The following is a 27,824-nucleotide window of genomic DNA, read 5'->3' as shown; positions in this document are numbered from 1 at the left end:
ATAAACCTCGGGGGAAGACACCTGATTGACGCTGCATAAGAAAAAAGCTTTTCTGAAAAGGTGCTGTACACATCACTAAATTAAATGTTTCACTTCAGAAGGCTAAAGAGGCAGTACAGGCCCTATCGGCTGCGTCTGATTGGCCGAGAGTTTGAGGCAGGAAGGACTAAAGCATTACTGGCGACCTTGTGGCACCATCTCGTGCTATATTGCAACATCGAGGAGATCATAGGACGGCACACCAATACATAAAACAGGCCAAAAGGCAAGGTAAACACAAATCGACATCTCAAAGCATGGCTGGCAAAACAACAAAAAAGTCAACCTCACCTTTGGTTACCATTTAAAGACGGCTCTAATCCGTCTCGGCACACTTCAGGCAACACATGCAGCGCTCCGCAGAAACCAGATATTATCACAGGAAAAATGGGAAGCTGCAGCCTCACTGATGTTCTGCTTTAATTCGACATGAAAGTCAAGTTTGTAGGGAGTCTGGTGCACATCTGAGCAGAAACCCAAGGTGATGGAGGGCATTGTGTGCTGACTCTTGAATAAATCCCCCAAACAAAATGCAACTTTGTCACAAAAGAAAAAGTCTACACGTTTAGTTTGCTTTAAATTGATACAAATTAGGATCAGGTGCTGCAGATTAACAGGTTTCTACATACTTCAATTAATACAAAATAGACTAGACAGAGTGCACAGTATCCATTGTAAAGACAATACCTTATGTACAAACATCTTTATTATCACCCCAACCCCCCCCCCCCCAAAAAAACAGACAAAACTTATGAAACAGCTATTGGAAACACCTACATCTTACAGTTAAAGTAGAATGCAGTACATTTCCTTCCACGTCTGCACTGTGCATACATATGTGCTTATGTTTGCAAGTAAGAGAGAGACAGAGCGGGAGAGTAAACGGTCTTATCAGGGCTGTGCAGGTCCAGCCCGGCCATTTTGAGAGAGCGTCAGAGGTTGAAAAGAGTGCAAGCGACTGCTGGTCCTGTGCTTAAAGCAGCCACCACCCCCACATGACCGGCTGACTTAAGACACAGTGATGATTTATTTTGTGGCTTACTGACCCACTCTCTGCTCTTCTTCCCCAAATAACAAAAATAATAATAACAAAAAAAAAATCTGTTTTATATGCTCAACAAATAAAAATAAAAAGAAGAAGAAAATACTGAATCAGACAGCAAAACATTATTTCACAAAAGTAAAGACGAACAGTCATTCCATGAGTACTGCATTAGTACGCATTCAGGGGGAAGTAGAATAAACTGAACTGCTTTGTAGGCAAACAACTGTGATACATTTAGAGCTGTTTGGTTGCCTGCACAGAAAAAAAAAAAAAAACTCAGCAAAGGTCACCGGCTCCTACTGAGCACCCAGTTTCCTTATGTTCATGATCAGCCTCCTGCTGTAGTCCGTGTGGTCCACAGGCTTCACATCCAGCACGGTGGCCTTAATCCTGGATTCATCCTGTCACACAAAGGAGAAACTCCATTTACATGACATGCTTTCACTTTCTTCACAATAATAATATACCATCTAACAAAAATAGACACATCTTCCTGTGTGAGACGTTTGGACTTTGCTTCCGAATTATGTTGCCATTCAATTTGTAAACCCGTAGCCTCCTCCACAACTGTCTAGACAGGAGAAGGTCATTTCTACCATTCATCTCCGCATTTAAACCGACGTTCAACTCATTTGGTCTCCATTAATTCTTTGCTGCTTTAGTGGGTGAAATGTATAACATTTTACTTTGAATCGGTGCCCACCGCCTTCAAGAAAATACTGCCCACCATCTCCTTTTGTATGAAGAAAACAGAAACCGAGCAGAATGTGTGAAGCGCTCGTTACGACCTGCACGGCTCTTTCTCGCCTGCTATTTGTACACATTGTAGTTAAATCCCATTTAAGCACACGTACATTCAAATCACAGATTTTTAATTGGAACATAACGCTAATTAAAACAGGCCCATTATCTACCTCAGGAGTTGATGAAGAGTTGACTGATCTGGTTCAGTTGAACCAACTTTAATCAATCTGCCCTACGAATGTGCACCTCCTGAGCAAAGTTATACGTGACCTGAAATTATACATGCACTGATATCACAATTTTCTTAATAGATTTCTGAATACTAATTCGTTTTTTGCCTACAACAGGGCAGAACCTTACATTTTGTCAATTATTTTCTTGATTAATCGATTAGTTCTTCGGTCGTTAGAAAGGTGAAATATGTCAACCGATGTTTCATAAAGCTGAAGGTGCTCCCTAAAGTGTTTTGTTTTATCCAGACTAACAATGACACCAAGTGTCTGGTTCAACCAAACCATCGTGCACAGAACAAAGAACAAACCACTGACAGTTAAAGAATAGACTTTCAACCTCGTCTGTTATCGTATTTGGTTAACATTTCATGTTTATTAATGTTCATTGTTGTTCATTCTGTTTGACTAACAAACCCAAAGACATTAAATTCACAATATCAGAACAGATTGATTCTCCTATTTTAAACCTGGAACTAAAAACCTTTTCTTTTTTTCTTCTGAAGAAATGACTAACAATTCATAATTGCAATTGAATAATCAACTGATTGAACTCGATTTGAACGACTGATCAAGTCCATCAGCTTAACATCGTTTCTATGTGCGTCTAGCTACAAACCTGAAATTAGATACAATCAGTGAGCTGTGAATGTGCTGCAGTGGGTTTTATTGTCTCAATGCCATTACAGGAGATATTTCAATCATAATCATGTGACTGACTTAATTCAGTTCAAATGAACAGTATAACTGATCTGATGTAGCTCACGAGAAAGGTGCTGTGAAAATGCAAGTACAACAGGATGAATGTCATCAGCTGTTAAGGACCCGCTTTGTCCAACATCAAGCCTACACAGAACTGTACACATGACAAAGTGAATATGGCTCGAAAATAAACTCAAAGAGGGGTTTGCAGGTGTTTCTGTTCAAGGAAAATAAGGGTTTGGAGACAGAAGCCAATACATGCTTGTAGCAGTGCCATTGGCAGTTAGGATGCTGAGCTGAATGTGACAGACACAGAGGCCTCTTCTGTGTGTTGAAGGCGGATGCAGCCTCTGGCTTCACTCCAGACTTCCTGCTCAGAGTCCCAGCCCAATCAATTCTTTTATGTGCTTCCCTCAAAACAAGCCTCTATCTGTGTGGCCTACAGGAAATGGTGACCGCGGCTAATCTGTGCGTGCACCCTTCACAAAGCCACTGAAAATGAGCAGCAGTCAAGGAAAAGCACTTTTTAGGTGTTTTTTTTAGAAGTGGTTCTGTCAGTCAAAATGAAAGCTGGGTGGTTTGGTTAATGAAAGGCAGAGTTAACAAAGGGGGACAAACACAGCAAACACATCAAGAACCTGTTATTTTCCTGCGATGTATTTTCAGCCTACAAAGAAACGATGGTAATTCAGGGGATTTAAGGCAGCTTCATTTTTCCCCTCAGTCTTTTACACATGCTCCATCCAGTAAGCACGCTTTCATGACATCAAACTCACTGGCGTTTTATCAGACCAATTACCATTCCTGTTCTACTTACGTTATACGTTTCCAGCTTCACTCTGTTGCGGAAGACAAAAGTGTGAAAGTTGGCTTGCTGGAAGACCTCATCGAAGGCAGATTCATTCTGAATTCCAAAACAAGAAGCACACGAGTTTCATCACAGTGGAAAAAAATACGACAACCGCTGGAATTATGCCTCAAAGAAACAAAGACACAGCAGGTGTTTTGTTTTTTTGTGCGCGTGTGTTTGGCAGTGAAAAAGCCTGAGGTTCAGCTGTGGCCCTGGACATTTCTTGAGGCCAGGGTTATTTTCAGGGAGGAGAGTCTCACCGAGTCCTTGAGCTGCCCCATGTAAGCTGAGTTTTGGCCCAGGATGGTCTCAGCGCTCTCCTGGAAGCAAGTCACCCACTGGTTGTCCCCGTAATCCGCAATGTTGGCCTGACAGATAACACACAAAACAAAAGTAAACAGAAAAGTGAAAGGCATTAAGACGTATTGGCCGATGTAGTCTAGCTTACATTATGTACGAGTGTGTTGTTTGATAAAGTGGTAAGCTTATATACCCCCGGCGAGCCTGGCTTAACACACGGCGTCACGGTGCACTTCCATACAGAGTGCAAGCAGATTCACAGTTCATGCTACAGCATGTGGAGGATGGCAGTGCGTCGACCGGTAAGTGGTTCAAAACAAAAGCTGCTTATTACAGATGCCTGGCTCCAATCAAGGTGATGCTGACTAAGCGAGTTATTCCTGTCTTTAGCAAGATATTTGCAAACAAGCTCAGAAAATTGGCCCGTACTTGCGTCGATACGTGCACTTTCTTAAAAATGACAACAGCAATTAACCAGACACGGCTCCAACTGAGAGTACACACAATCTAATATCGTCTTCCTCACAATGTGTCACACAAGGAGCGCAACAGACTTGCAGCTTAGGGCCATACGACAGGAAAGTGGCTTGATTTCCAGGACACAAAGATAAATATGGACATAAGTCATGCGAACAGAAATACAAGGCAATGGGAAAGAAGGCTGACTCGGCAGATCCATCAAATCAGGATTAAGCACAAAGAACAGGCATTTAAAATAAGTGCATGAGATGATAAAATACATTTGTGTGGCGCAACAAAGCGTCCGAGGTTTTGAGTCACTTACGGAGAGGATGAGGCGGGTACTTGAAGTTGGGGAACTCTTTGTCGCACTTCTCGCAGCGAAACATGCCGTTCTGCTGGTCGACCACCTTTTTGTTGCAGTCTTGGCTCGGGCAGGCCTGGTAAAGGCAATTTTCCTTGCGCAGGTACACTATGGTAGCTATGCAGGTGTAGTAGTCTGCCTAAAAACAAAGAAAGTAAAAACCAAAATTCATAACAAACAAAAGTTCCGTGCCAAATGGCGTCACCGAGACGCTCTTCTCGCTGCACGCCGTCTTCTCGCTCTCGTGACCTTTTGTGTATGCTGATGTTAAATATGTTGACTTGAAATGCAAAAACAAAAAGCGGCATAAAATTAACATTAAGATGACATTTTTAGGAGCATGTAACCACGTGTATGTGAGCAGTCAGAGAGCAACATTTAAGCAGCGGATACACAACTTACAAGACCAACTGGAAAGGCTGACACAAATGCAAACTAGCGAGGGAGCTGCCGCTGTTTTTGTCGAGAAGAGGCCAACTTTGGAAATGTGCCGCATGTAAACAGCCGCCAGGAAACATTCCTCGTTGACACGGAAAACACCTGAGCAAGTGGCACGAATCCACATTGGGTAAAAACAGATGAATATGAAAAGAAGCTGTAGATGTGCTGTACAGAGTCCCATCACCTCTCCTCATCTGCCAGGGTTTTTCTTCACGTAGGGTGAGATCTAATGCACCTTCACAGCTGACTGTTTTGGACAAAGTCTCCCCTCTTATCAATACCTTCTCAAAGGCTGTCACAACAGAGAAGAGAATGCTTTGATAAAGGATAATGAATCCTTTAATGGTCAAGAGGCAGAGCAGCAAACCTACCACCCAGGAGCCATTACACATCTAAGGGCTATTAACACCTCAAAGTCCTGTCCAAACCTTGATTTTGTTGCACTGTATACATTAATCCGGTTAGTTTTGGTTTCACATTGCAATTTTTTTTTTTTAATGCTATGAATGCCACAATCTTTATCCATCTTCTAGGTTTCAGCAATTTCTACGCATTTTTTTTTTTCAAGCTGACTTAGTTTCTTCATAACCAAATAACAATTGAAAACTTTGTCTCCTCCCCTCCGCTGGTCGTAGGGTGATGGTTGACGACAGCCTGCTTCAACTTCCTGTAATTGGTCTGAAAGTCTCAACCATCCAAAAAGTGTTGTCGCACTGCAGACAAACTGAATGATAGTTCCAAAGTACTCTTATGTCAGAAAATTGTGGAAATGTATAATTTGCTAAATTACAACAAAATAAAATAAAATAAACATGAAAGCAACTTATTCAAAAAAATTGACCACCAACATCCGTGTCACTGGATAATTACAAACCCCAACAAGTGTGGCAAATGACGGCAAGAAAATGAGTGAAAATTATGCTGTTTCAACACTCAAGACCCGAGCTTTTAATGGCTGTTTTGATTTCCCAAAAAACAACCCAAACAGCAACCTTAATTTTCCGAGAGGTTCAATGAATCAAATAAATGTACACCTCTTTTTAATTAGCGTACAAGTGACAAGTGAGAAGAGGACAGAAGAACTTGTTTGTTTGTTTATTGTTTGTTTTTTTTTGCATGTGACAGGTCCATACAAATGCAATGTCAAGCCAACAAGAAGGTGACCACATTCTGTCAGAGGGGGCACAGAAGCAACGTGGAAACTTGAGATTGTGACACAAAGACTTTGTGACAGCAACAATTAATTGCAACAGACTTTGGTTGGTGGGGTCTTGAGAAGCCTGACCCCCCCCCCCCCTCTTGCCCCTGTGTATTGGGTGTCTCAGAGGGTTTGAGGATGGCTTCGGCTCAGCTCCTTTGTCAGTACCGGGCTTCATCAAATGGAAGGTTGTATGTGTGTGTGTGTGTGTGTGTGTGTGTGTGGGGGGGGGGGGGGGGGGGGGGGGGGGGGGGGGGGGGCACTTCATTACCCATGGACTAAACTCTCAGACTTTCACCCAAAATAGGCTTTTGGTTGCCATCAGTACTTGTGGATTGTTTTTTGTTGTTGTTGCAACAAAAAAACACTTGAAACTACTTAAGCTGGGCCTCCTTAACAGAGAATAGTGGAAGTGGTTTCACTAAAAGGAAGCATAAAGAGAAGCAAAGAACCATGTGTTGTCTGTGACTGAGAATCATGCAGTTCTGGCCAGAGAATTATCAGAGAACCAGGAGCGTGATGGGGTCACTCACAGCTGCAACTGACATGCACACCACTGAATCAAAAAATAATAATAATAATAATAATAAATCCAAAAAATCTGAAATTACTAATTTAACAAAGCAGATTTTTCACCTAATTAAGGTTTCGAAAGAACTTTTGCTCATTTCTCTTTTCTTTTTTTTTTTTAAACCCTATGAACCTGAGGCAATTGTTAGGGTAATTTCACGACCTTTACTGTTCAGCTCTTAGCTGGATTATTATAAGGACCGTAGCCAAACATTGTTCATCCTTTTTTTCAGAACAGTCGAGACTAGCCAGATGCCACTTAAAGATTTCTTATGCTAGTCCTGTTATATCAAGGAAAAAACAAGACCGCATCACATGATAGTGTTGTGTTTTTACATCTATCTCGCTATAAAACGGGGGCCGTAGAGAACTATTTTCAAAATTGTGTGGAGGAGTTTGTCCGGAATCGGACTATCAGAACCATGCCGGTGAGATACTTTACCGCTGAGTCTCAATTTGTGTACTTCTGCGAGTGCAGTTAGATGTTAGTACACTTACTTGTGTAAATTTCGACAGAGTTCTGTTGTCGCAAATCACTGCGGTTCTGCACTTACTGCAAATGACCGAAACATTTGAACGCATACAAAATTTTTGATGACGACATCATTCGGGTACTCAGTGCAATGCATGCTGCCATATTTGTCAGTGTGGATGCAGCTATGCACTCAAAATAGCAAGTGTACGTAATATTGGAACAATGACTAAATTTGATGTCACTTCAAAATGTTTTTTTCTCGCCAACATTTCGTCACACAAACGAGCAACTGGCATCATTGAAAAGGGGCGAGTTTCATTTGATGCGTGCGCTCCCTCGCTGAAGGGATCGTCTTCCGAGAATTTGGAAGCACTTTGCATTTGTCAGAAAATAAAACCCCTACCTCCAGTGTCTTATAGCTTTCTTTTATATGTCAAAGCAAAATAGTTTTTCCTGTGCCTCCTAATTGCTTAATTACTTGGATTTATTGCCCTGGCCCTAATGAGGTATTTTCATAATACTGGGATGATTCGTAACGTGCACGGCATGTTAAACTACACGAGTTCAGATCTCGGCACAGGTCACATTACCTGCTGCGGACATTTAAACACCGTTTTCCCACGACAGTGTAAATTTTTTTTTAAAAAAGGGTGAAAATTAAAGAACACGTATTACTTTACTAATCTGAGGGCAGTAGTTTCATTATAGAGGGCAAAAAAATGGAGCCGATGTAATCTTCGTAATCAATACCAGAGATAAATGTGATTTTTTTTATTTTTTTTTGTCCCAAAGAACATACACCAAGTCTACGACGAGACACCCACAATGGCGAGGGATTAACGAGCAGCAGGAGATCAGGAACCCGAGTTGGATCAGCACACACACACCGGGTGGTGCAGTGATTTTATGAGTCATTGATAATAAAGCTTTATCACGCCGACAGCAGAGCTGGAAGTGACAAGGTTACACTGTAGAAGACAGTGTAGACCCACAAAGCGCATCTTGGGTTCCTAAAATCTAATGCAGCTCGACTGGGAGCACTTTCATATTTGTTGTTTAGGATTCAGCCGCAGGCTTTCAGTTTGTCCTTGAATATCTTCAAAGAGACACCCGTGAATAACAATACATCTGGGCTTACCATATCTATAATGTCGGAGCGTGTCAAGACAAAGCTGTGCATGCGTGTACCTTGTCTCCGTGTCCCAGATGCTCGGTCTTCACGTCAGATAGAGCCTTCCAGGTGTCGTTTCCTCGCCCGCCGCCACCTTTCATTTCCGTCAGAGACTGTCCATCCATAGCATAGCCCTCCTTGTCATACCTGAGAGAAATGAAGAGGATACTAGTCACTGTTGATATTAGTTAGAGGAAAGCACGCTTAGTTTCAACACAGCACCAACCAAATACAAAAATCATTCTTGATTATTCAGTTGATTATTTCCTCAGTTAATTGTTAGTTCCATAATTTGTCTGAAATTAGCAACTATTATTTGTATAACAGTTCAAAGCCAATGCATGTAGTTTGATATCACACAGAGCAAAAAGAAAACATTCCCATTTAGGAAGCAAGAAAAACTATTTGCCCCTTTTTGCATTAAAAAGGTCTTCAATTTAGATAATTCAATAATATATTATCATTCTGAGGTATCAGACCGTGTACCACCATGAGGGAAATTTAATTTCCCAAGTGCTACTTACCACTGATGACATCAACAGTTTGTTTCATAAAATGAAATTCACTGATTTAACCAAGCGGTAGCCGCAGACATCAACGACTGAGGAGTCCAAATCCAACTACGTCAAGCTAATGTTAGCGCTATGCTATTTCAGACATGACGTGATGTCATGACTACTTGAATAACAGAGGCATGTGTAATTACTATTGTCTGTAATAACATGAAATTAAAAGCCTTTTTTTTTTTTTTTTTTTTTACTTGGACTAGTTGGGGTGCAATTGCTCAGCCTTTCAGCGAGGCTCTTGAGTACCACCGTGTGGAGCTCCACGTACCACCAGTGGTACCGTTTGAGAATCACTGATCCATTTAGGTTGTTGCCAATTGATTAATCTTTTGATCAATCGATGGAGGAGGACATTGTCATTTTGGCTCCATAATGTTAGACGAGTACTCCAGTGATTCAACAGTGCATTCCTATAATCTGACTCCTAATGGATCAAATATTGATATAACTCCACCAGAGATTTCGTCCTTAATATTCCGTGTATTTTTCTCCTTTGTAAAAACCTAACATTTGCACAGCCAACAGTTCAGGTGGAGAGTCCAGTGTTACAAATTGTAGCTTAAGGAGTTAGAGGCGTCTGGTGACCTCACTTTTCCCAAACTCCAAATTCTTCAGGCCCAAAAGAGACTGACTCACCTGAAGTCATTTACTAGATTTTGTGCAGCTCCTTTTGGAACCCCAAATGACATTTTATAACGTTTTTCCCCACATAGACTGTTACTGAAAAGTACACTGGTGTAAAATCAATGTTAACTTGTTCAAAAAAATCAAATATATTTCCACATTCCATAATATTGCTCTGCAGAGGCCCACTTATGGTCTGCAGCACTTTTTATTTTCACACTTCCAAACCAACGCGGGAGACACAATACTTTGCAGTTCACATGGCTATTAACCGACTGCAGGCTGTCCATTTAACAAGTTGGCTTAAAAAAAAAAATAAAAAAAAAAAATAAAAAAAAAAAAGGGGAAAAAAAAATCTGCAGTTCCGAGCAGAGAATCCGTTTGTGTTTGTCAAAGCAGAGATGGCTCATCTGAGAGCAAGGCAGGCGGAGAGGCTCCTGAAATGAATCAACAGCAGAGGGACAGAGGAGCTGGCCGGGGTCAGGGCTGTTACCGTGAATTGAGAAACCCATTTTCATCCAATGTTCCCGGTAATTCAGGGAAGACAATTGGAGGAAGAAGTAGGAAAGCAAGTGAGAATCAGGAGAAAGGTGGGTGAGGGTAAAACGCAGTTGTAAGGGACTTAAAAAAAATTTTTTTAAAAAAAGCTCATCTTGAAATAGAAAGATCAATAGAGTTTACTAATCTGCTGGCCACAAGGCAGAGCAGCGCACAAAGGGGAGGTCGAGCTGTAAATATGGGGAGAGCGTGCCTTGCTCCTGGAGGCATGACTAATTGAAAATATCCCCATTAACAGTTGAGACTGTAACCCGAGCAGGCTGCCTATTTTCCAGTCCTACTGACAAATGTGAGCAATTCTTGATGGTGGCACCAATTTCCTCACCGGTGTACCTGCACAGATTTGCTTTAATAGTGCTCGCATCCAGGCAGTGTTCCAACAAATTAGATCAGACAAAATGGAGATAACATTTTCTGCCACGACTTTACATCTCCAAGGACAGATGTTCTACAGAGGAGGGGGAAAAAAATGTATTGACAGTTAGAGTGATCAGAAATGTCACACTTTTAATATAAAACTATAGAGATGATCTGGACATCTGATTTGACAGACACCTAAAAAGACAAAAAAAAAACCCGCTAAAGATGCCACTGCGATGGCGTTCCGTTTTAAATCTGCTGCTATTTTTTTTTTAATCATACAGACAGTAAGAAGTAACTGAAATGGCACAAAATAATAGAGATTGTGATGAAGACAAAAAGAGGACAAATTAGATCTGGCAAAAAAAAAAAATTAAATGCACTGGCCAACTGAAAGTAGACAGGAACAGTGGAATAGTTGAATGGAGGTTGGCAAATTCATGTACGAGTGTGCCACTGACATGTCAGATTGTCAAGTGTGTCGATGAACAAGGACAGTGCTGGAGCAGAGACGTGTCAGAAGAAGAGGCTTGAATGATGGAATACTTTCAGGAAGCAGCGTTCCCAGTTCCGGGCTAACACTCTTGTGCCTCTTGTGAGCTGAAAGTGGCAAACACACCACAAACACGGACTAACTAACAAACATTAACTTGCAGCAACTTAAAAGAAGCTTCTTCTTTTTTTCTTTTCTATGTTTTTCTTTATTGTGATTGTTTATTTTTGTCCTCACAACGGACAAATAAACAAGGCTGCAATTGGAAAGCCATTTGTGCAAGAGATCACAGGAGAGTAAATGTGCAAGAATAGAGCAGTCCAAGGTCTACATGGTAATCCGGCACCTTCGGAAGCATTTCTGCATGCATCGGTAGACTCTCACTGGTGTATCACAACAGTGGAATTTTAATGAGTTTGTCCTATACAGAATTTCAAAGAGAAAGTGCGTATGTAAATATATCATCCAAAAATAACAAGTTATTAATATGTTATACTGTTTTTACTGGTAAAGATAAATAATAGTGTATTCATAAGGTTCACGTCCCTACTAACCTGTTACATAATATAAAGAAAAATGATGTAAAATATTCATCCACTCTTGATCTGTACTGGCTTTTTCAAGGGTCATGTAAGATTGGAGCCTGTCCCAGCTGACTTTGGGCAAAAGGGGGAGTAGACCCAGGAGGAGATCACCAGTCCATCAGAAGGCCAGTTAAGAAAGACGGACAACCACTCAAGCTCAGATTCACATCTATGGCCAAATTAGAATCAACAGTCCACCGACACACATCTTTGGACAGTGCGAGGAGGACGAAGAACCCGCAGAAAAAGCCAAAAGATATTTGGCTTACTCTCATAAATGGCGGAAAAGACAACAAATCCTCCATTTGAGATACTTTAACAACAAACTATGTCACTTCTTTCTTGGAACAAAAAAAAACAAGCAGCTGTCCAAAAAAAAAAAAAATTCCAATCAAAAGCTAAATGATTGAACATCCTCATCAAAAATAAAAAAATATTACAATATTATTTAAATAATATCTCTATACACTACTGAGCCTCGGCTGAAAACAGACTTGGACATTAGAGTCTGAAAGCTGCTTCGTTATTAACCAAAGAATTTGTTGCATTTAGGTAATAACCGAGTAATTCAGCTGGTACTTAAGACACTTTCTTTCAATAAAAGCGTTGAAATTCGTGGCTAAAATAACTGTCAACTCAATAATGAGGCAGCATGTTCACTAGCCCACTGTGTTTTTTGCTTCTGGGCTGACTCAATTACTGCAACTAATTATGCGCTGTGCAAGTACATGGGGCAATACTGGAGTCATGATGAGGAACACAGGGAATGTCAGCTTGGACTTGTATGACTAAATGAGATGATGGTCTGTGTCTGCGGTTGACGGAATCAAGAATAAGAATAAACCTGACAAAGTGTAGCTAACAGAGCAGTGGCCGCCTGACAGTCTGGGAAAAGACAGCATGACTATCTCAAAATGTGCTGTTGCCACCTAATGGACAACTACATCTGCACAGCTTGAAAAAGATCAAAGTGTAGCCTGATCTTGACACTGATCATTTCCACAAAATGTAACTTGCTGTAGATTTATTGCCCTTTTAGCAGCCTGTGTGAAGTAGTCCTATACATTCACATGTACCCCAACAATGCACCGACAAGCCAGATTAAGTAAAGATCAAGAGTATTTGTGCATAGGGCAGCACTGCTTTGAAAGGAAATGAATCGCCATCCGTGCAAGAAGAATTGGTCTGCTGTTCAAGGGATTGTACACAGCTTTCCATATAAGCTCTCTGTCAAGTGCTGAGCAGCTCCACTATACTCTGCATGAGTTTGAGACAACAGTCCACCAAGGATAGGACTATTCAATTAAAGTCCCAAAGGTCTGCGGCAAAACACAATCAAATTAAGACGCCTCCGCTTCAGCAGCCATGATTGTGTAGTAAAGGCATTTCTTTTTTGTTGGGGGAAAAAAGGTTTTGGATTCTTCCAAGCAAGATTAAAAAAAAATATCACAAGATTCATTCGGAGTTTAATTTGCTTCCTTGCTCTGTTTTTTTTTTTTTATAATGTGCATCTTAGTTTACAGAAAAACTATTTACACATTCCATATTGTACAAATTCAATTGTTTTCATTACAAAGCAGGTCAAGGTGCTGTATAAAAACCAAGAGTCAAAATGCTCAATCTACAAAGAAATGCACACTAACCACACTGTGTGGAAGAGCGGTTTGGACTTTGGTACGCTTTTGATGTCACAAACTCAAGGTTATGTCAGAAATAAATATGCAACTACAGTGTCAAGATGTCAAGACTAAAAAGGGACACGTGGGCTTTTCACCAATACAACTAAACACACATTTTGTATTCCACAGCTAGCAGTCTTCAGATGATAACACAAGCTTACAACTTACTATATAATTGAATGCATGCATCAAAATAAGGATGAATAATGAAGGAAGTGATTCTATCCAACCCCTTCACAGCAAGCAACCGGCTGAGCTCCAACTCTCACACATGCTACATAATGAGCTTGTCTTCGCCACAGCACTCACTTGGATTGACTTGGATCGAGAGTAATGAGTCAAGCTTGGCCTCCTTCTAACTGTGACTTTTAAACTGTTCATTACAGAAGGACTGCTATCCTGCAGGAACCCAATGTCCAAAGAGGACCCCGCGTGGACCAACCGAAGGAAAAAAAACAACGTGAAGGCTCATTATCCCGGGTTTTTGAAAAGAAAGGTGGCTGAAAGTGGAGACCACCCTTCTGTCATTAAACAGAACAGAGCACAGGAAGTATGTGAAGTCAGTGCCATGGGGATGTAGAAAATGTGATTCAGGACTAAATGGTTAACAAGTTATAAAAAAAAAAAAAGAAAAGAAAAAGCATAAAAACCACAAGTTATCCTGATAATAGAAAATGTTTCTATCACCAAGCCAATATAAAATAATCCCATTACAAAAAAAAAAAAAAAAAAAAACTTCACAGCAGTTCACAGTCGTTATGAGAAATTAAATTAGAAATATTCAAAGAAGCCAGAGGCTGGTGCTAAAACTATCAAAGCAATTACCATCAGCCAAGACATCTGATTAAAGAAACACTTTAGAGCACATTTTATGATTTGCCTCTTTCTCACCTGCAAAGTAGAGTCATAATTTACTGCTCTGATTATGCTGAGCGGGTCCTCCGATCAAGTATAAATACACACAGACATATTTTTTTAAGGTGGTAAAAAGGGGTGCTGTGGGCTTTGTCAAATAATAAATTTGAACCGTCTTATGTTTCAGTGCAGAGGAGGCACTGACATTGGAAGGTAAATAAATGAAATCGATTGGATCTTCACTCGCAAACACAGACATTTGCCTTCATGTCAGTGAGGAGGGTTCAAACACAGCCTGTTTAAAGTGTGATCTATATAAAGAGAACAGATCAATCAGCGTGCCACAGTGTTGGAGCGAGGTCAAGTACCAGCAACCTCCGCCCACCCCACAGTCCATGCGAGCGCTGCCCCATCTATCAATCATGTGCCAACTTGTACCACGTTATGCAGCAAACTACCAACAAAGCCTTTCATCCTCACCTCTGGCACAAAGAAAAACATCCATGCAATGCATAATTATTTCTGGTCATGTTGTACACCAGGGAGAAGAAATAATTTAGGAAATGAAGAATCGAGGAAGTGCCACATGAGGACCCCCCCTCCCAAAAAAAAGATGAAAGCTCCAGTTTTCAATATTTCTCTCCTCCATGGCAAGAAAAGATAACGGGAAATCTTCAAGGAATTAACTGGGTTAGCGTGCGATCCTCAAACTGCCTCTCGCTGCATTACGACTACAGGTGCACAAATAACCGCTCTCTTGTAAAGATATCTTGGCTAATTTCTACATAACTCTATGCGTTCAAGTCAAAAACAAACATGCAACAACATGTACACGTACAGACACACACACACACACACACAGAGAGAGAGAGAGAGAGAGAATTGCAACGCTACAATCAACATAATCGCACAAAAATTAGTCTGGATTTCATTTCATCTGGAAAGGCGATTAGAGGAGTGAAAAACCCATTTTCACAGATTAAGTATGATTTCCATTTATACGTAATGCTTCATTGAAGAACCCCCCACATTTTGGCTAATGGGGGAAAGCTAATCTTGATAATGAGAATCAGAGCATGCACTCTCGCAACTTGGGGAATGGAGACTTGCCATTTAAATCCATTGACTTCATTTTGACCATATTTGCATGCAAAAAGCTGCCTTCCAGTGGGTGACATAAATAAGAGAAGCCTCCTTGCATACCATGCTTAACACTCGCTATACAATCATCAGAACATGTGAGCATTTTCTGCAGCGCATTATCCGTGAACCAGAGGCTCACTTACCAGCCTCTGAGCTTGTATGCCTCAGGGATGTCTGGGTTGATCATCATGGTGCTGCTGAAGGATGCAGAGAGAGAGCGGCCTCCAAAATCTGAAAGCTTCGCGCCCTTGATGGCAACAATGGGCTGTCCGGAACCATCGAACTTCTCTGCCTGTACAAAGGTAGAGACATGGTGTTAAACTACAGTGGTACTTGTATTTGTCTGCATTTCTTCTCTTTCTACTTTGCAGATTAATCAAATCAATCCAAAACCAAGCACATGGACACATTCGCTAATTAGCACTGAATACAAAGTACAGCTGAGGCTCGTGAAAATACACACGATTTCATACTTTTTTCAGTGCTCTTTGTGATAACCTGAGGATGCCAAATGAAAAAAAAAAAGCAATGCAGGTGGGGAAGTCATCATATATAGTGGAAAATAGAAAATATCCACAACACTTTCCATTGTTCTTTTTTAACTATACATCTTGTGTACTTCATCATGTCCCTCTGGAGAAGGGGCATCTGTCGAACAAACGAACAGGGAACACTGTGCTTCTTGGCCGGAAAAAAAACAACTGTGAACTCGGCATAGTCCCCCAGAGCCACAGGTAAAAAAAAAAAAATTAAAAAAAAAAAAAAAATCAACTGCAGAAGCACACTCAATTCATCTCTCGAAGACAAAATATATAATCAATACTTTCAACTGGATCTGCTTCTATTTAACAACGTGCACGCTGGTAAAAGTTCTCAGTTCTTGAGCTGTTGAACTGTGACCACCAAATGCACTAAACAACCTTTTTAATTAAACCTTTCTGGTATAGTTCTCACCTGAAAGCTACTAATTAGCGCATGCTTTTGTATTACATGCACTCGTGTCATCAACCCCTGACTGTGAGGTAAAGATATCTTCTGCTTCAGTCCGGCGTCAGTCATTTATAGCAAATGATTCAACCCTCCTCCATCAAACAAAAAAAAAAAAAGGTCTCACAGGCTCTATCTAGTATGGCTGGTAAGCTGAACAATTACAGCGAGCACGTCCATGCAATGGACGCCCGTTATTGATTTTTAACCACTCATTTAAAAAGCTCCAGAATCAACAACTTTTCTTCATTCCACATATCAAGTCTTTCTCTCGTGTCGGTACTCACCTCCTCTCCCCACAGTGTGACGCTCACCAGCTTTCCAGACATGTCTATCAGATTGAGAGATCTCTTTGACACTTCACGGTTGGTCTTGGTAGTGATGCGGGTCACCTCGTCCACACTCTTGCACACTCCGATCACGTCTGTAAAAGGAAAAACAGGTCAATGTTTCGCACAGCAGAGCACGCTGGGTATAGTTTTCTATCCCCCACCTGACTCCTTTAGTGTTCATAATAGTTTCCGTGACCACGTGCTTTAATTTTCCAGACAAATCAAATTACCCACATATACATATATAAATATTGTTTTTCCGTTCTCCTCTCTCACACTAGCCACTCGAGGACCCATAATTTCCGGCACATATTGCTTTAAAGTGTGCAATTATTCATTTTAAATCAAGTGTGCTATCACCGGCCTGTAGACCGGCCACTCCAATCCATCCATTGGAGCGAAACCATTAAATGGGGCTTTAATTGTTTCCACAAATGCAGTTCATCAGGCATGCTAATGCAATCAAGCACAACAGATGAGAAGCTTTTATTTGTAAAGGTGCTAGAGTACAGTCATCAACATTACTCATCTTTAAACTCCAACCTCCATCCAAAAGGGATTTTAAATGCATTTCACGATGACACTAAGACCGTGTTCACCAAAGTGTTTTTCCTCTGCTAAAAACGTTAGGCACGCTTCTGAAAACGACCAGCTGGGAGCGGTTAGTGCCTAATTTCCCAGATAGTCTGCGCTATCAACGAACATGTCAGCAAAGGACTACTTTCGTATGAACGGGACAGTTTGAAGCGTTAATACGGGAAAAATTGGACCCTTCATTTTAAGAAAAAGACACAAGAGGAGTGTCTCTCCAATGATCTAAAGTGCATGCAGAGCTGAAAAAGATATGACTTCATGTATTTGTGGCATTTGTCTCGCCCCTCCTTCAATCTGGTTGGACAGCTGGGTAAAAATTGAGAGTGATGAGTGCAGCGTTTTAAGCAAAGTTGAACATTTAATCTACCCTCAGCGTTCGGTAAAAAACACCCAACACTCAGCACAAAAAAATCCCCGCAGCGCCTCATCACACTGCTGCTATTGCTTGAAGGAACACAATGCTGCCTTTTAAAAGCAATTTACATAATACGCTGCACGGAGGAAAAAAACATTTTAGTGGACACGAGTACTAATTATTACACATGCTGATTTCTACTGTGGTCCCTTAGACTTTGTACTTATTCTTTCTCATTAAATGTCATTTATATACCACTTTCTTTGTGCTGTACTTTTCACATTTTGTAAAGGTAGTTCTTTTCTCTTTTTAGTTTTTGATTATTATGCCCCGCGACAACAACACTAACTCCTTGTGTGTAAAACCCTTACTAGACAATAAATCCGATTTTTCTTAATCTCATTCTTCAGTTACAAAATGTAACATTTGATGCCGGCAGGTATGCAGGAAAGAAATTATTCAAACAGCAATACAAGCTGCGATCTTCACTAAAATAACTACATGCAGGTTTATTATTACTTCACTTTACTTATAACAGCAGGTTCTCTTCAGCTCCTCCACAAGGTCCAACGTCAATCTGCCTATGGGCTATTACTGCCATCAGGAATATTAATCCCAATTTTATCTCGCTGCTCGTATACTGTAATTACTTCAATCTGCTAGCATATCCAGCTCTACTTTCCACTACAAACTCTATCCTCAGCTTATGATAGTTTATTATTGGCTGCTTAGGCCGCAGCTGGGCTCTGACGATCGGTTGCTTGGTTTGTGCCTTTTGCAATAGACAAACCGTGTCGGAGAATTATGCGTTTAGGCCACACTGAGCAAAAGGGAAACAATGTGCACTTGTAGGAATCAGCAAAGATACCAACATAAGCCACCTGTACTTTGGTGCACAGTATGTTAACTGAGGTGTAATCAAGTTATCACTCCCTTGTGAAATGAGTTATGCAAATATGTTCCTTTGTTCAGGGTGCAAAATGCGTAAGGCAACATCAAAAGTCAGTGTCTTGTAGAAATGGATCAGCAGGACAGGATCACCACTTAAAAAATATCATTTCAACGAAAAAGGGCCCTTGGAGAGAATAAACCTCCACCAAGGCCAATAGTCCCCTGGTGAGGTTACAGGTGTACCGGTTCCAGTCCTCCTCGTAACACCAAGGTTTCCAAATGTTCCATGATGACTGCTTGCTGTATTTAGTTTGATCAAGTGTGTATCTCAGAGGATTAGTTACCTGTGAATGTGCTATGGACTCATTGTATGTCTGGAATATTTTTGTCACTATTGAACTTTACCAACACTGGATTTTAAGATGTTTGTCATTTAGTAGGCCAATCACTCTCTCTGGCAATGTTAGTGAAGGAGAAACATAATTTGTGGATCCGCACAATAGTTCATTGGGTTCTTCCTGGGCCTTCGCTAAATCTGTCCACCAGGTTACATGAAAACTGGGCCACTAGTTTTCTGTAATCCTGCTGACACACCAAAAAAGAATAAGGAAAAAAAATAAAACTACATTGAAGACAACCTCATTGGTTGAGGTAATTATACACATCATCCCGAGACAATAATGCAGCATCGGAACAAACTGAGCCTTAAGCGCTGCTTTGAATGGGTTTACATGGCCTGATTCCATGTATTGAGACATATAGCAGGGCTTGATGGGTTTTTCTAATATCAAAATTAAAATCACTTCAACTATGGTAGACTAAATATGGTGCTTTTGAAGTGTTCTAAAAAAGAACAGTTCCAGATTTTTGATCAAACTCGCTGTTTGCATACAATGTTTACAACAGAAAAATAAGTCTGTTTTGGCAGGTTGAAAGAAATAAAATGTTACATCAAATGTTTCACCATATATGTTAACCTGTCAAATGTATAATATCTAACATTGACTGCATTTAAATGTTATACTTAATGTTCTTTGTTTCAGAAAAAAATTTCCTTGGTGTGTTTAAAGTAGAGTTTTTCTAAAAGAAAATGTTAATACCCACTAATTAACTGTATGAATACTCATGAGCACCTAGAATTTACCTGTAGCCACAAGCATGTGCATAGAGGTCTGCAACCTGAAAAAAAACTAAACAAACTATCAGGAAATAAATTATCTCATGAGGACATCTGACCTGAGCTGTACTCTGTGGCTATTTGTGCTTATTAGATTTCAAGAGAATGTAAATTGATTCACATGTTATCCTTGATGGTATGACATCTCTTTATATTTATGGTCCTTAGGCTGTTTGGCACTTCCTCTGAATACGACAAGAGAATAAACTGACACAGAGGTCGGTGACAGTAATGACACAGGTTGGGTTCAGAAATTCCTGAGCAGATTCCTCACCAATGATGGTATCTGCATCTCTGCTCTCCAAGTCACCGATAGACACAAAGTTGCATTGCACCATGGGAACATCCCCACTGTCATCACAGGGGATGATGCTGGACTCTCCGTTGAGTGTCATCTCATAGTCGTTCTTCACGGATGTGTACTGCTTGTTGGCGATCTTCAGCGAGGCCTTGGAGATGTAGTAGACCTGGACCATGCAGATGGATGAACCACATGTTAATCAGAGATCAGGGGAGCGTTTCACCTGACTGAGTGGTGCAAACAAGATGGGACCTTAGGCAGTTGGTGGAGAGGGGGGGAGAGGGGAGTCACAAAGTCTGGCAGATGATCATAAGCTGCTTATTGTATGTGTACAGTGCAGTCAGATGACTCATTCATAGTCTCTGTGGTTCTAACTCACTCAGTACTGGCAGCTGTTGCTGGAACAGTCTGCAGCCAAATCTGACTTTAACAGCACAGTGGAAGGCAGTTTTGGCAGATTATTAGGAGCACATACTGAATCATCATCTGGAGGAACGTCTCACCTTGCCAGCCTCAATTAGGCTGTAGAACTTCTCCACCTCTTGGTTAAAACCAGTCACTCTTATCTCTCCCTGTAATAAAACATACAATGTCTTAAAAGTAGGCAAGGCACAATGCAGTTGAGTTTATTTACTAAATATTATAATTCATTGTGGGATCACAACAACACTCACACTCTCATCAACGATCTCCATGGAGAAGAGTTTGCCATCCCCCCGAGAGTTGCTCCATGTTCGGATGCTGCTCTTGTTGGTCACACGAGCACGGATAGTCCACCTGTTAGAAACAGACAAGTCTGAGCTTGTCTAACTGGGTTTTTTGCTTTCATGTTTGCCAGTCCATCACAGGACCGACAAAGAAAGACAGACAGAAGACACACAACCGTTCGCGCTCACATTCAGAATCACCAGTTAACCTAACATGCATGTGTTTAGACGCCTTCACGGGGAGAACATGCAAACTCCACCCAGAGAGCCCAGCTGTATCCATTCGGGTATTAACCAGCTCAAGCTTTTAATAACCTGCCCCCTAGTGGGCCTTTGGATGAATGGCAACGTGTAAAGACAACACTAACCCTGCATCATTTACTTTCCTCATCTGCATCAGGCCTTTAAGGGACATTTTGATGACTCATTGGAGAGAGAAGCACAGGTGTAGCTAACGACACTGAAAATGAATGTCTGCAATATGAGCCCAGCACTGGCCTTCTTCCATATAGTGTAGTCATTAGCAATGTTATCAGGAACACCCGTGTTTGGCGTGTCGGTCGGTGCTCTTAAACTGTGAAGGGTGGTTCAGGCTCTTTGTAACAAATGTCATCCATAAACATTCACGATGGCGTTAATGTGCATATCCAGTTCAGGCTGAATCTCACCTTCCACAAACTTTAACAAACATTTTTAAGGCGCAAAGGTACTGCAGTCTGTCTGTCACTACGCAGTCCAGTCTGGCCAATACTGTTTTATTAAAGCACACTACAAGTACTGATATTTGAAAGTGTAAAAAAATCCAATAATGTACCTGCTGAAAGGTTTCATTTCTAATTCTTTTTTGTTTGTTTGTAATAAATAATAACATTTGTAGAGCATTTTAAACTTACTACTGAAACAATGTAATGGAACTAAAGACTGAATTCTGCCATTCTTCCTCTGTAATCCTTTGTTTCTCATCTGCCAACATAACACCTGTACTGATATGTCTGCACTCAGGGGCCTCTACTACAAAGTTAGTTCAACATACCCAGGATATCTTCACTACACAATGCTATGGGCACGTTCAGATAAAAGGGGCGGGGTTTGCATGACAGGACCAATCATAAACATGGACAAGTGTACAAGCAGCAGAACAGCACAAAGAGCCAACTGTAATGTTAGACAAATACGGAGAAGTTCAAATACATAATCCAGAATAAAAGCAGCATAATCAGAATTGGATTTGTTCTCAAAAGAACTTTTAACAAACAAAACACATCTTGGCGGTGTGGTGCATAACATCACAACAAAAAATATTGTTTTAAAAAAATAACAATAATAAGTCAGTTATATTTTTTAACGCCCCCAAAATGTTGTAAATGCCCCTATTTTTTAGACAGTGCCAAACATTTTTTACATTTCTGACACTAGTTAACAGTATGTGTAACGTGCAATGTAATATTACAATGAATACTAATTATTACATTAATGGAACGCTCCATGTTTGATGTGATGAGTTCACAGATGTGCAAAATAACATTGTAGATTTTAAGGTGATGTTTCTTTATTTATTCTTATGGCATGCATGACAGTTTTAGCACTATTCTTTGAGCTGCAATCCCTGCCGTGTCAAACAAACTGAGCAAATAAGAAATAAATAATAAACATATTTCAAAGCAGTCAGTAGGCGTACTTTCATAGTACAACAAGTACAAAGCTTCAGTGCTTCAAACTGTCATCGCTGTAAAATGATATCCGTGTACAAACGCATCATCAAATAGAATCTACATCTCATATACAAATAATAAGTGGAGGCCAAAGAGGTTTTTGAACACTGCGCTCCAAAGAGACACTTTCATTGTTCACACACAAAGCTCCACAGGATCTTTTATAATTGGTGATGCCATTTTCCAAGAGAATTGATTGATAGGTGGGGCTTGTTCATACATTTCAAACCTAATCTGCTCAGCACAGGTTGGGTGTGCTGCGTAAATTACTACGCTAATATATCCAGGTAAGAAGTGAAGCACTTTGGCAACCCAGAAAAAGCAGGTTTAAACCTGAAATAACCTCGCTAACCGCAAATCCAGCTTCGCAGTAAAGGCCACGAGCCGATATGATGGGCCAATTTACAGCAATGCAAAAACAATTTCGACAACTACTGCTAATTGGTTGATTCCGCATCTCTCTGATAGCGTCACATCAGAGAAATGCGTCAAATTATGCAGTTTATATTCTAATTTTGTTGTTTGTTTTTTAATCATGTGTGAATGCAGTAAGATGTTGTTACCAAACATAACAAATAAACAGCCTTCAGACAACTCCTTATGACTGGGAAACACACTCACTTGGACTGGTAGGGGTTGAGGCTGGCAATGGGCACGACTTTGGAGCCGCCCCCTGGAGTACTGGGCATAACAGATGGAGCCTTCTTCCCAAAATCTCTGTTGAAACCTCTGTTCACTGGTGAAGGGGAAAAAAAGAGAAAAATAAATGATCCATGAAGAGCAGTGATGGAGAAGAGTCAAGAGAGAGGCACATGCATTATTCATCAGAGACAAATTACTAAATTCCAATTTCTTTGGATTGCAACTGCTTGATAACTGTAATTACCTCACTTCATGAGGGAAGTTTCATCAAAGAAAAACCTATTGGCTTAAAGTAAATCTACTCCCGTTGACTCTCGAGTCTAGTGAGAAGGGAAGTCTCAAACTGGAAACAAAAATCTTGTCACCCGAGTTGGAGATGTGTTACCCAGCATTTTGGTGAGAAGCATGATTCACATTTCACAGAATCAGGGCACAGTGTGAAATGCTATAACAAACTGGATGTGCTCTTCCCCCGGAGAGCCGTACTGCCTGACTTTGAGATTTTCCGTTTGAACAAGCGCTGCACATTTGATTTGTGTGCGTCTCACGCGGAGGATTAGAGTTCAAAGTGTCCACTTAAGTCCTCCCACTTTGCCAACCACTGCACTTCTGGTAATTAAGCTCCCAGATCAAGCGGCACATACAGAGAAATGAACAATGACTGTGCTGATGACGAGGGTGGATGCCACAACCTCAATTCCCACACGGCAGATTAGGGGGATGAATACCTGCTATGAAACACACTGGAAGACAGCAAAACCCCTCTGACAGCTGGATTGCACATCTTTCTGGGTCCAAGCTGTTTACTAAGCTGTGATCCACTGCCTATCGCTGACATGAGCGCCTGACAACGTTTCAAAAATAAATCAATTTGTTAGCCGAGATAATCCACACACTCCTGGTAGTCTGTTCTGCTACGTGTTCTCAAAAAGTGGTCAACCTAATGATTGATATTCAGGGGCAGAGACAGCTCTCCATCAACAGCTGTTAAAAGTCATGAAACCTTGCATTAACATAAAACCAGGTTGTTCCAGAGAACTGAGGGTTAATAACATTATAAAAAAAAATAATTAAAAAAAAAAACTATAAAGATGTTTCTAATTGGGACTGTCAAAATTATTTGTGCCCTGTAAATCTGTGTCACTCAAATGTTTATAAGCAGCATTTCTCTGCTGCCATCTGGTGGTCATTTATCAACTGCACGTTCATAGCGGTCCACCACAAAACATGAATTCCTACAAGTTCCTCTCCAATCAAAACTTCTTTTTTTTTTCTTTTTGTTGCTGCAGTGGAGTGTTTGAGCATCACTGTGCAGTGTGATGTGTGTGCAGACTTTAAACCCAAGGGGCTGTTTTCACATTCAGCTGCTGAAGGGGGTCATTTTCTCTGTGATCAATCGAAATCTGAGGTTAAAAGGGAAGGGCCTACAAGCAGCATTTGTGACATCACAAATCGTTTGGAAGCCGTTCCTGGTCCAAACTTCAAGTGACACAACTATGCGAGAGCCTCCAGTGCACTTACACCGAGAATGGACTTTAAATCGAAGTATGAGACATGCTCTGTCCAGCAGATAACTTTAGAAATAAAATATATTTTAGGCTATTTATGGAATTTCTAATGAATAAGCAGTCTATTTCTTTTTAAGGTTTTTTTTTTTTTTTTTAAAAAGATCATTGCCTTTTTTTGTGTAAAAACCACATCACAAAAATTGTTATTCCAAGTAAAGTGTTTTCTATCTATAATGTTATACCTTAAACATGTCTGGAGGAGATCATACATTTTTGCATCCTTTTAAAGTCATTTTCATGTTAAATTAAAAGCTTGCACTCACCATCATTTTTATTTTGTGACACCAGTGGAGGCCGGTGTTCAGGGACTGGAGCTAACTGCGGTCCTTTAACCTGACCTGCGGGGAATACATGATGTTAAGTCTTCACCTGCAGAAACACTATGACCCATTATTTGTAATGACTGTATCTCTAAATATCAGTCTTACATTTGATCATATTCACTGGGCACTTCTGCACTATTAATAAAGTGCAATTGAAGTCTTACCCTCAGTGTACGGAGTAGGGTCTCCGATTCTACCAGCAACCTCTTTGGCAGTCTTGATGACGTCAATTTCCAAAATGATTACGACTCGTCTGTAATGAGACATGTCCATAAACAGAAGAAAATGGCCTTGTATGCATATTTGGCATGTATTTGTGTTTAGCTGTCCGGATGATTCCAGAAGAAGTGTATGAAGTCAAGAAATGTAAACTATATCTGCATACCGTCCATCCTTCAGTATGTTGGTCACATGCCTCTTCAGAATGCAGACGCAGTTTGGGGTCAGCTTGTTCTCCTCAGCCATGCAGTTCAGCTGGGTGGAGAGCATGAAGGCTGCAAGGATGTAGAGAGGGGAGAGCAGAGAGTCAGGCGAGGGGGCAGCCCATCTTAAGGGACTCTTGAGCGTAACAGCTCTCCTACAAACAGCCATTGTTTTTAAATTCCGTGCCAATTAAAAAATAATTTAAAAAAAACTGTACAACAACAAACCTCCTTGTATTGCACTAGCCATTTTAATGATAACCATTTTCACACTTCAGTAAGATAATATCAACTGAGGAGATCTAAGATGCAGACTTTTTTTTATTTTTTTTTTTGGCAGTCAAGTGAATGCCGTCTCATAATCAACCAGAAAATGGCACTACAATTCTACTTTCTGCTCGAGTTTCTCTGCAATAACCCGTTGCACACACCGCTCTATATTTATGAGATAGACATAATGTTTGAATATGAAGATTATGATTAACAGCGTGCTATTTTTGTATAATTAAAACAGATGAGAGAATTTGGTCAGGGAACATATTATAGACTTAGACTTTATTAATCCCACAGTGGGGAAAATTTGTCCTTACAGCAGCATAGAAACACAAAACAAAGGTGCACACAATATGAAAAAACTGCTTTTTTTTTTTTTTTTTCAAACATCAGAAAAAGAATAACAAACGGAAAGACTCTTCTTACATGACAGAGTGTGCAGACCATCACTCATCATCACCCGAAAGCGGGGGGGACCACTTCCTCCATCAATCTTGCGAATATTCTGAAAGGAGATATATATAAAGGGAAAGTGTTGAATATATAAAACAAACGGGGGGGGGGGGGAATCAAAGTTTGTCTTTCAGGTTTGTCTCTGCAATAGTGCCGCAACTTATTATAATTTTTATTATCGATAAATTCGTCCATTTGACCAATTATTGATTAGTTCTTAGGTCATGGTTGCCACAAGATGATTAAAAATGATGATCAGTGTTTCCTAAAGCCAAATTTGAAGCCCAATATATCTTAGCATGTCCTGGCCTACAGCCCCCCCCCCCCCCCCCCCAACTAAAAGGTATTTAGTTTATTATTACCGAGCACTAAAGAAACCAGAAAATATTCACATTTGTGAAGCTGGAGTCAGAGAATTTTAACACTTTTCCATTAAAAAATGACTAATAGCAAGTAATCAGTAATCAAAATACTTGGCGATAGTAGATGACGAATCATTGCAGCTCTATTCTGCACCCTGTGAGAGCATTCACTGTGTTTAGTTATGGTGTATGGTGCATTCAAGAGTTAAAGTAGATTTAATTATTACATGTCACTGTGAAACATCTAGTGTGAAAAGTGGAGGCACCGCTCTGAAATGGCTGACAACTGAAAATATTGTAGTATTTTGAATTAAAAGTTGTATGTCATGATGTGAAGTTCGAATAAAAAATAATAATAATAATTTATTTTTTTTAAACTCTCCACCCTTTATAGGAGGAGTTTCTCCAGTTCTCTGTAAGTCTCAGATGTTGTGGTAGTAGTGGAGGACTGAGGGGAGTTATTTGACTAAAAACAACGCATTTGCACAAAACTTTGGACGATTGTCGTCACAATATTTATTATAAAAATGCACTGCTCTGGTTGGCCGGAGAGCAGAAAGAGACGCACGGTGCGGACTTTTTTTTTTTAGTCTAAATTGTTACCAAAACCTAGAAAAGTGTAGTCAGTAGGTTAGCAGTGGTGTTGTAGTTTAACATGGAGAACAACTTTTTTGGGGGTCCTAGTTTTTGTTCGGTTACTCACCACCATCTGAAGCACCGTGTCGTTCCCACCGGATCCGTTGGCCAGAGCCTATGAACAAGAAACAGTCAACATTTAACAGTCTTTCATCTGGAAATGATTTGAAATCTACTTTAAAAAAAAAAAAAAAAAAGCTAACTTATTATAACCTTTATACCCAACTTGGACCTCACTATCGACTAGCCAGCATATCGTGTTATTGTCCGTCCTAATAAAGATACAAACGTTAATATTAAGCTCGTGCAAATTGGGATTTTATTTTTTTTTAATTATTATTTTATTTTTCTTTTAGTTACAGCGGATACAAACGATATAGCAACACCAGCTAAACAAAGACAACACTAACAGACAGGCACCCATTCATATTCAACGTAGGCTGTTTTTAGTTTTAAAAGCATGTTTTTAGCTCGTTAGTCTTAAAGCAAATATTATGCTTACCTCTATCGCGCCCCCAGACAGTTCCGTCATGGCTGAAGAGGTGCTTTAACGACAAGAATACAACTTTTACTGAAATGTTAGTTAGACAGACAGCTCCGTAGCTCCGTCGCTGACAGTGGACACTGAATTGTGCCTGA

The 27,824-nt window shown here is 40.4% G+C and overlaps 1 protein-coding gene across 1 annotated transcript; it reads right to left on the bottom strand.

Annotated features, from left to right (window-relative positions):
* Positions 1-145: 145 nt before the first annotated feature.
* On the bottom strand, positions 146-27,800 carry rpa1 (replication protein A1). Its single transcript, XM_069161192.1, is given in 18 exon segments — positions 146-1,485; positions 3,578-3,664; positions 3,871-3,978; positions 4,695-4,709; positions 4,711-4,872; positions 8,606-8,735; positions 15,594-15,742; positions 16,725-16,861; positions 20,061-20,253; positions 20,591-20,659; positions 20,762-20,864; positions 23,128-23,242; positions 24,980-25,054; positions 25,204-25,292; positions 25,425-25,533; positions 26,161-26,239; positions 27,253-27,300; positions 27,688-27,800. Coding segments are annotated over 18 exon segments (1,803 nt in total). The 5' UTR covers positions 27,718-27,800; the 3' UTR covers positions 146-1,380.
* Between the last annotated feature and the right edge of the window lie 24 nt (positions 27,801-27,824).

This window comes from Embiotoca jacksoni, unplaced genomic scaffold (genome assembly GCF_022577435.1).
Source record: "Embiotoca jacksoni isolate LCO1_2020_lvr unplaced genomic scaffold, fEmbJac1.0.p SCAF_28, whole genome shotgun sequence".
NCBI lineage: Eukaryota > Metazoa > Chordata > Actinopteri > Embiotocidae > Embiotoca > Embiotoca jacksoni.
The sequence above is the reverse complement of the archived record's forward strand: the minus strand, read 5'-3'. Positions and strand labels throughout refer to the sequence as shown.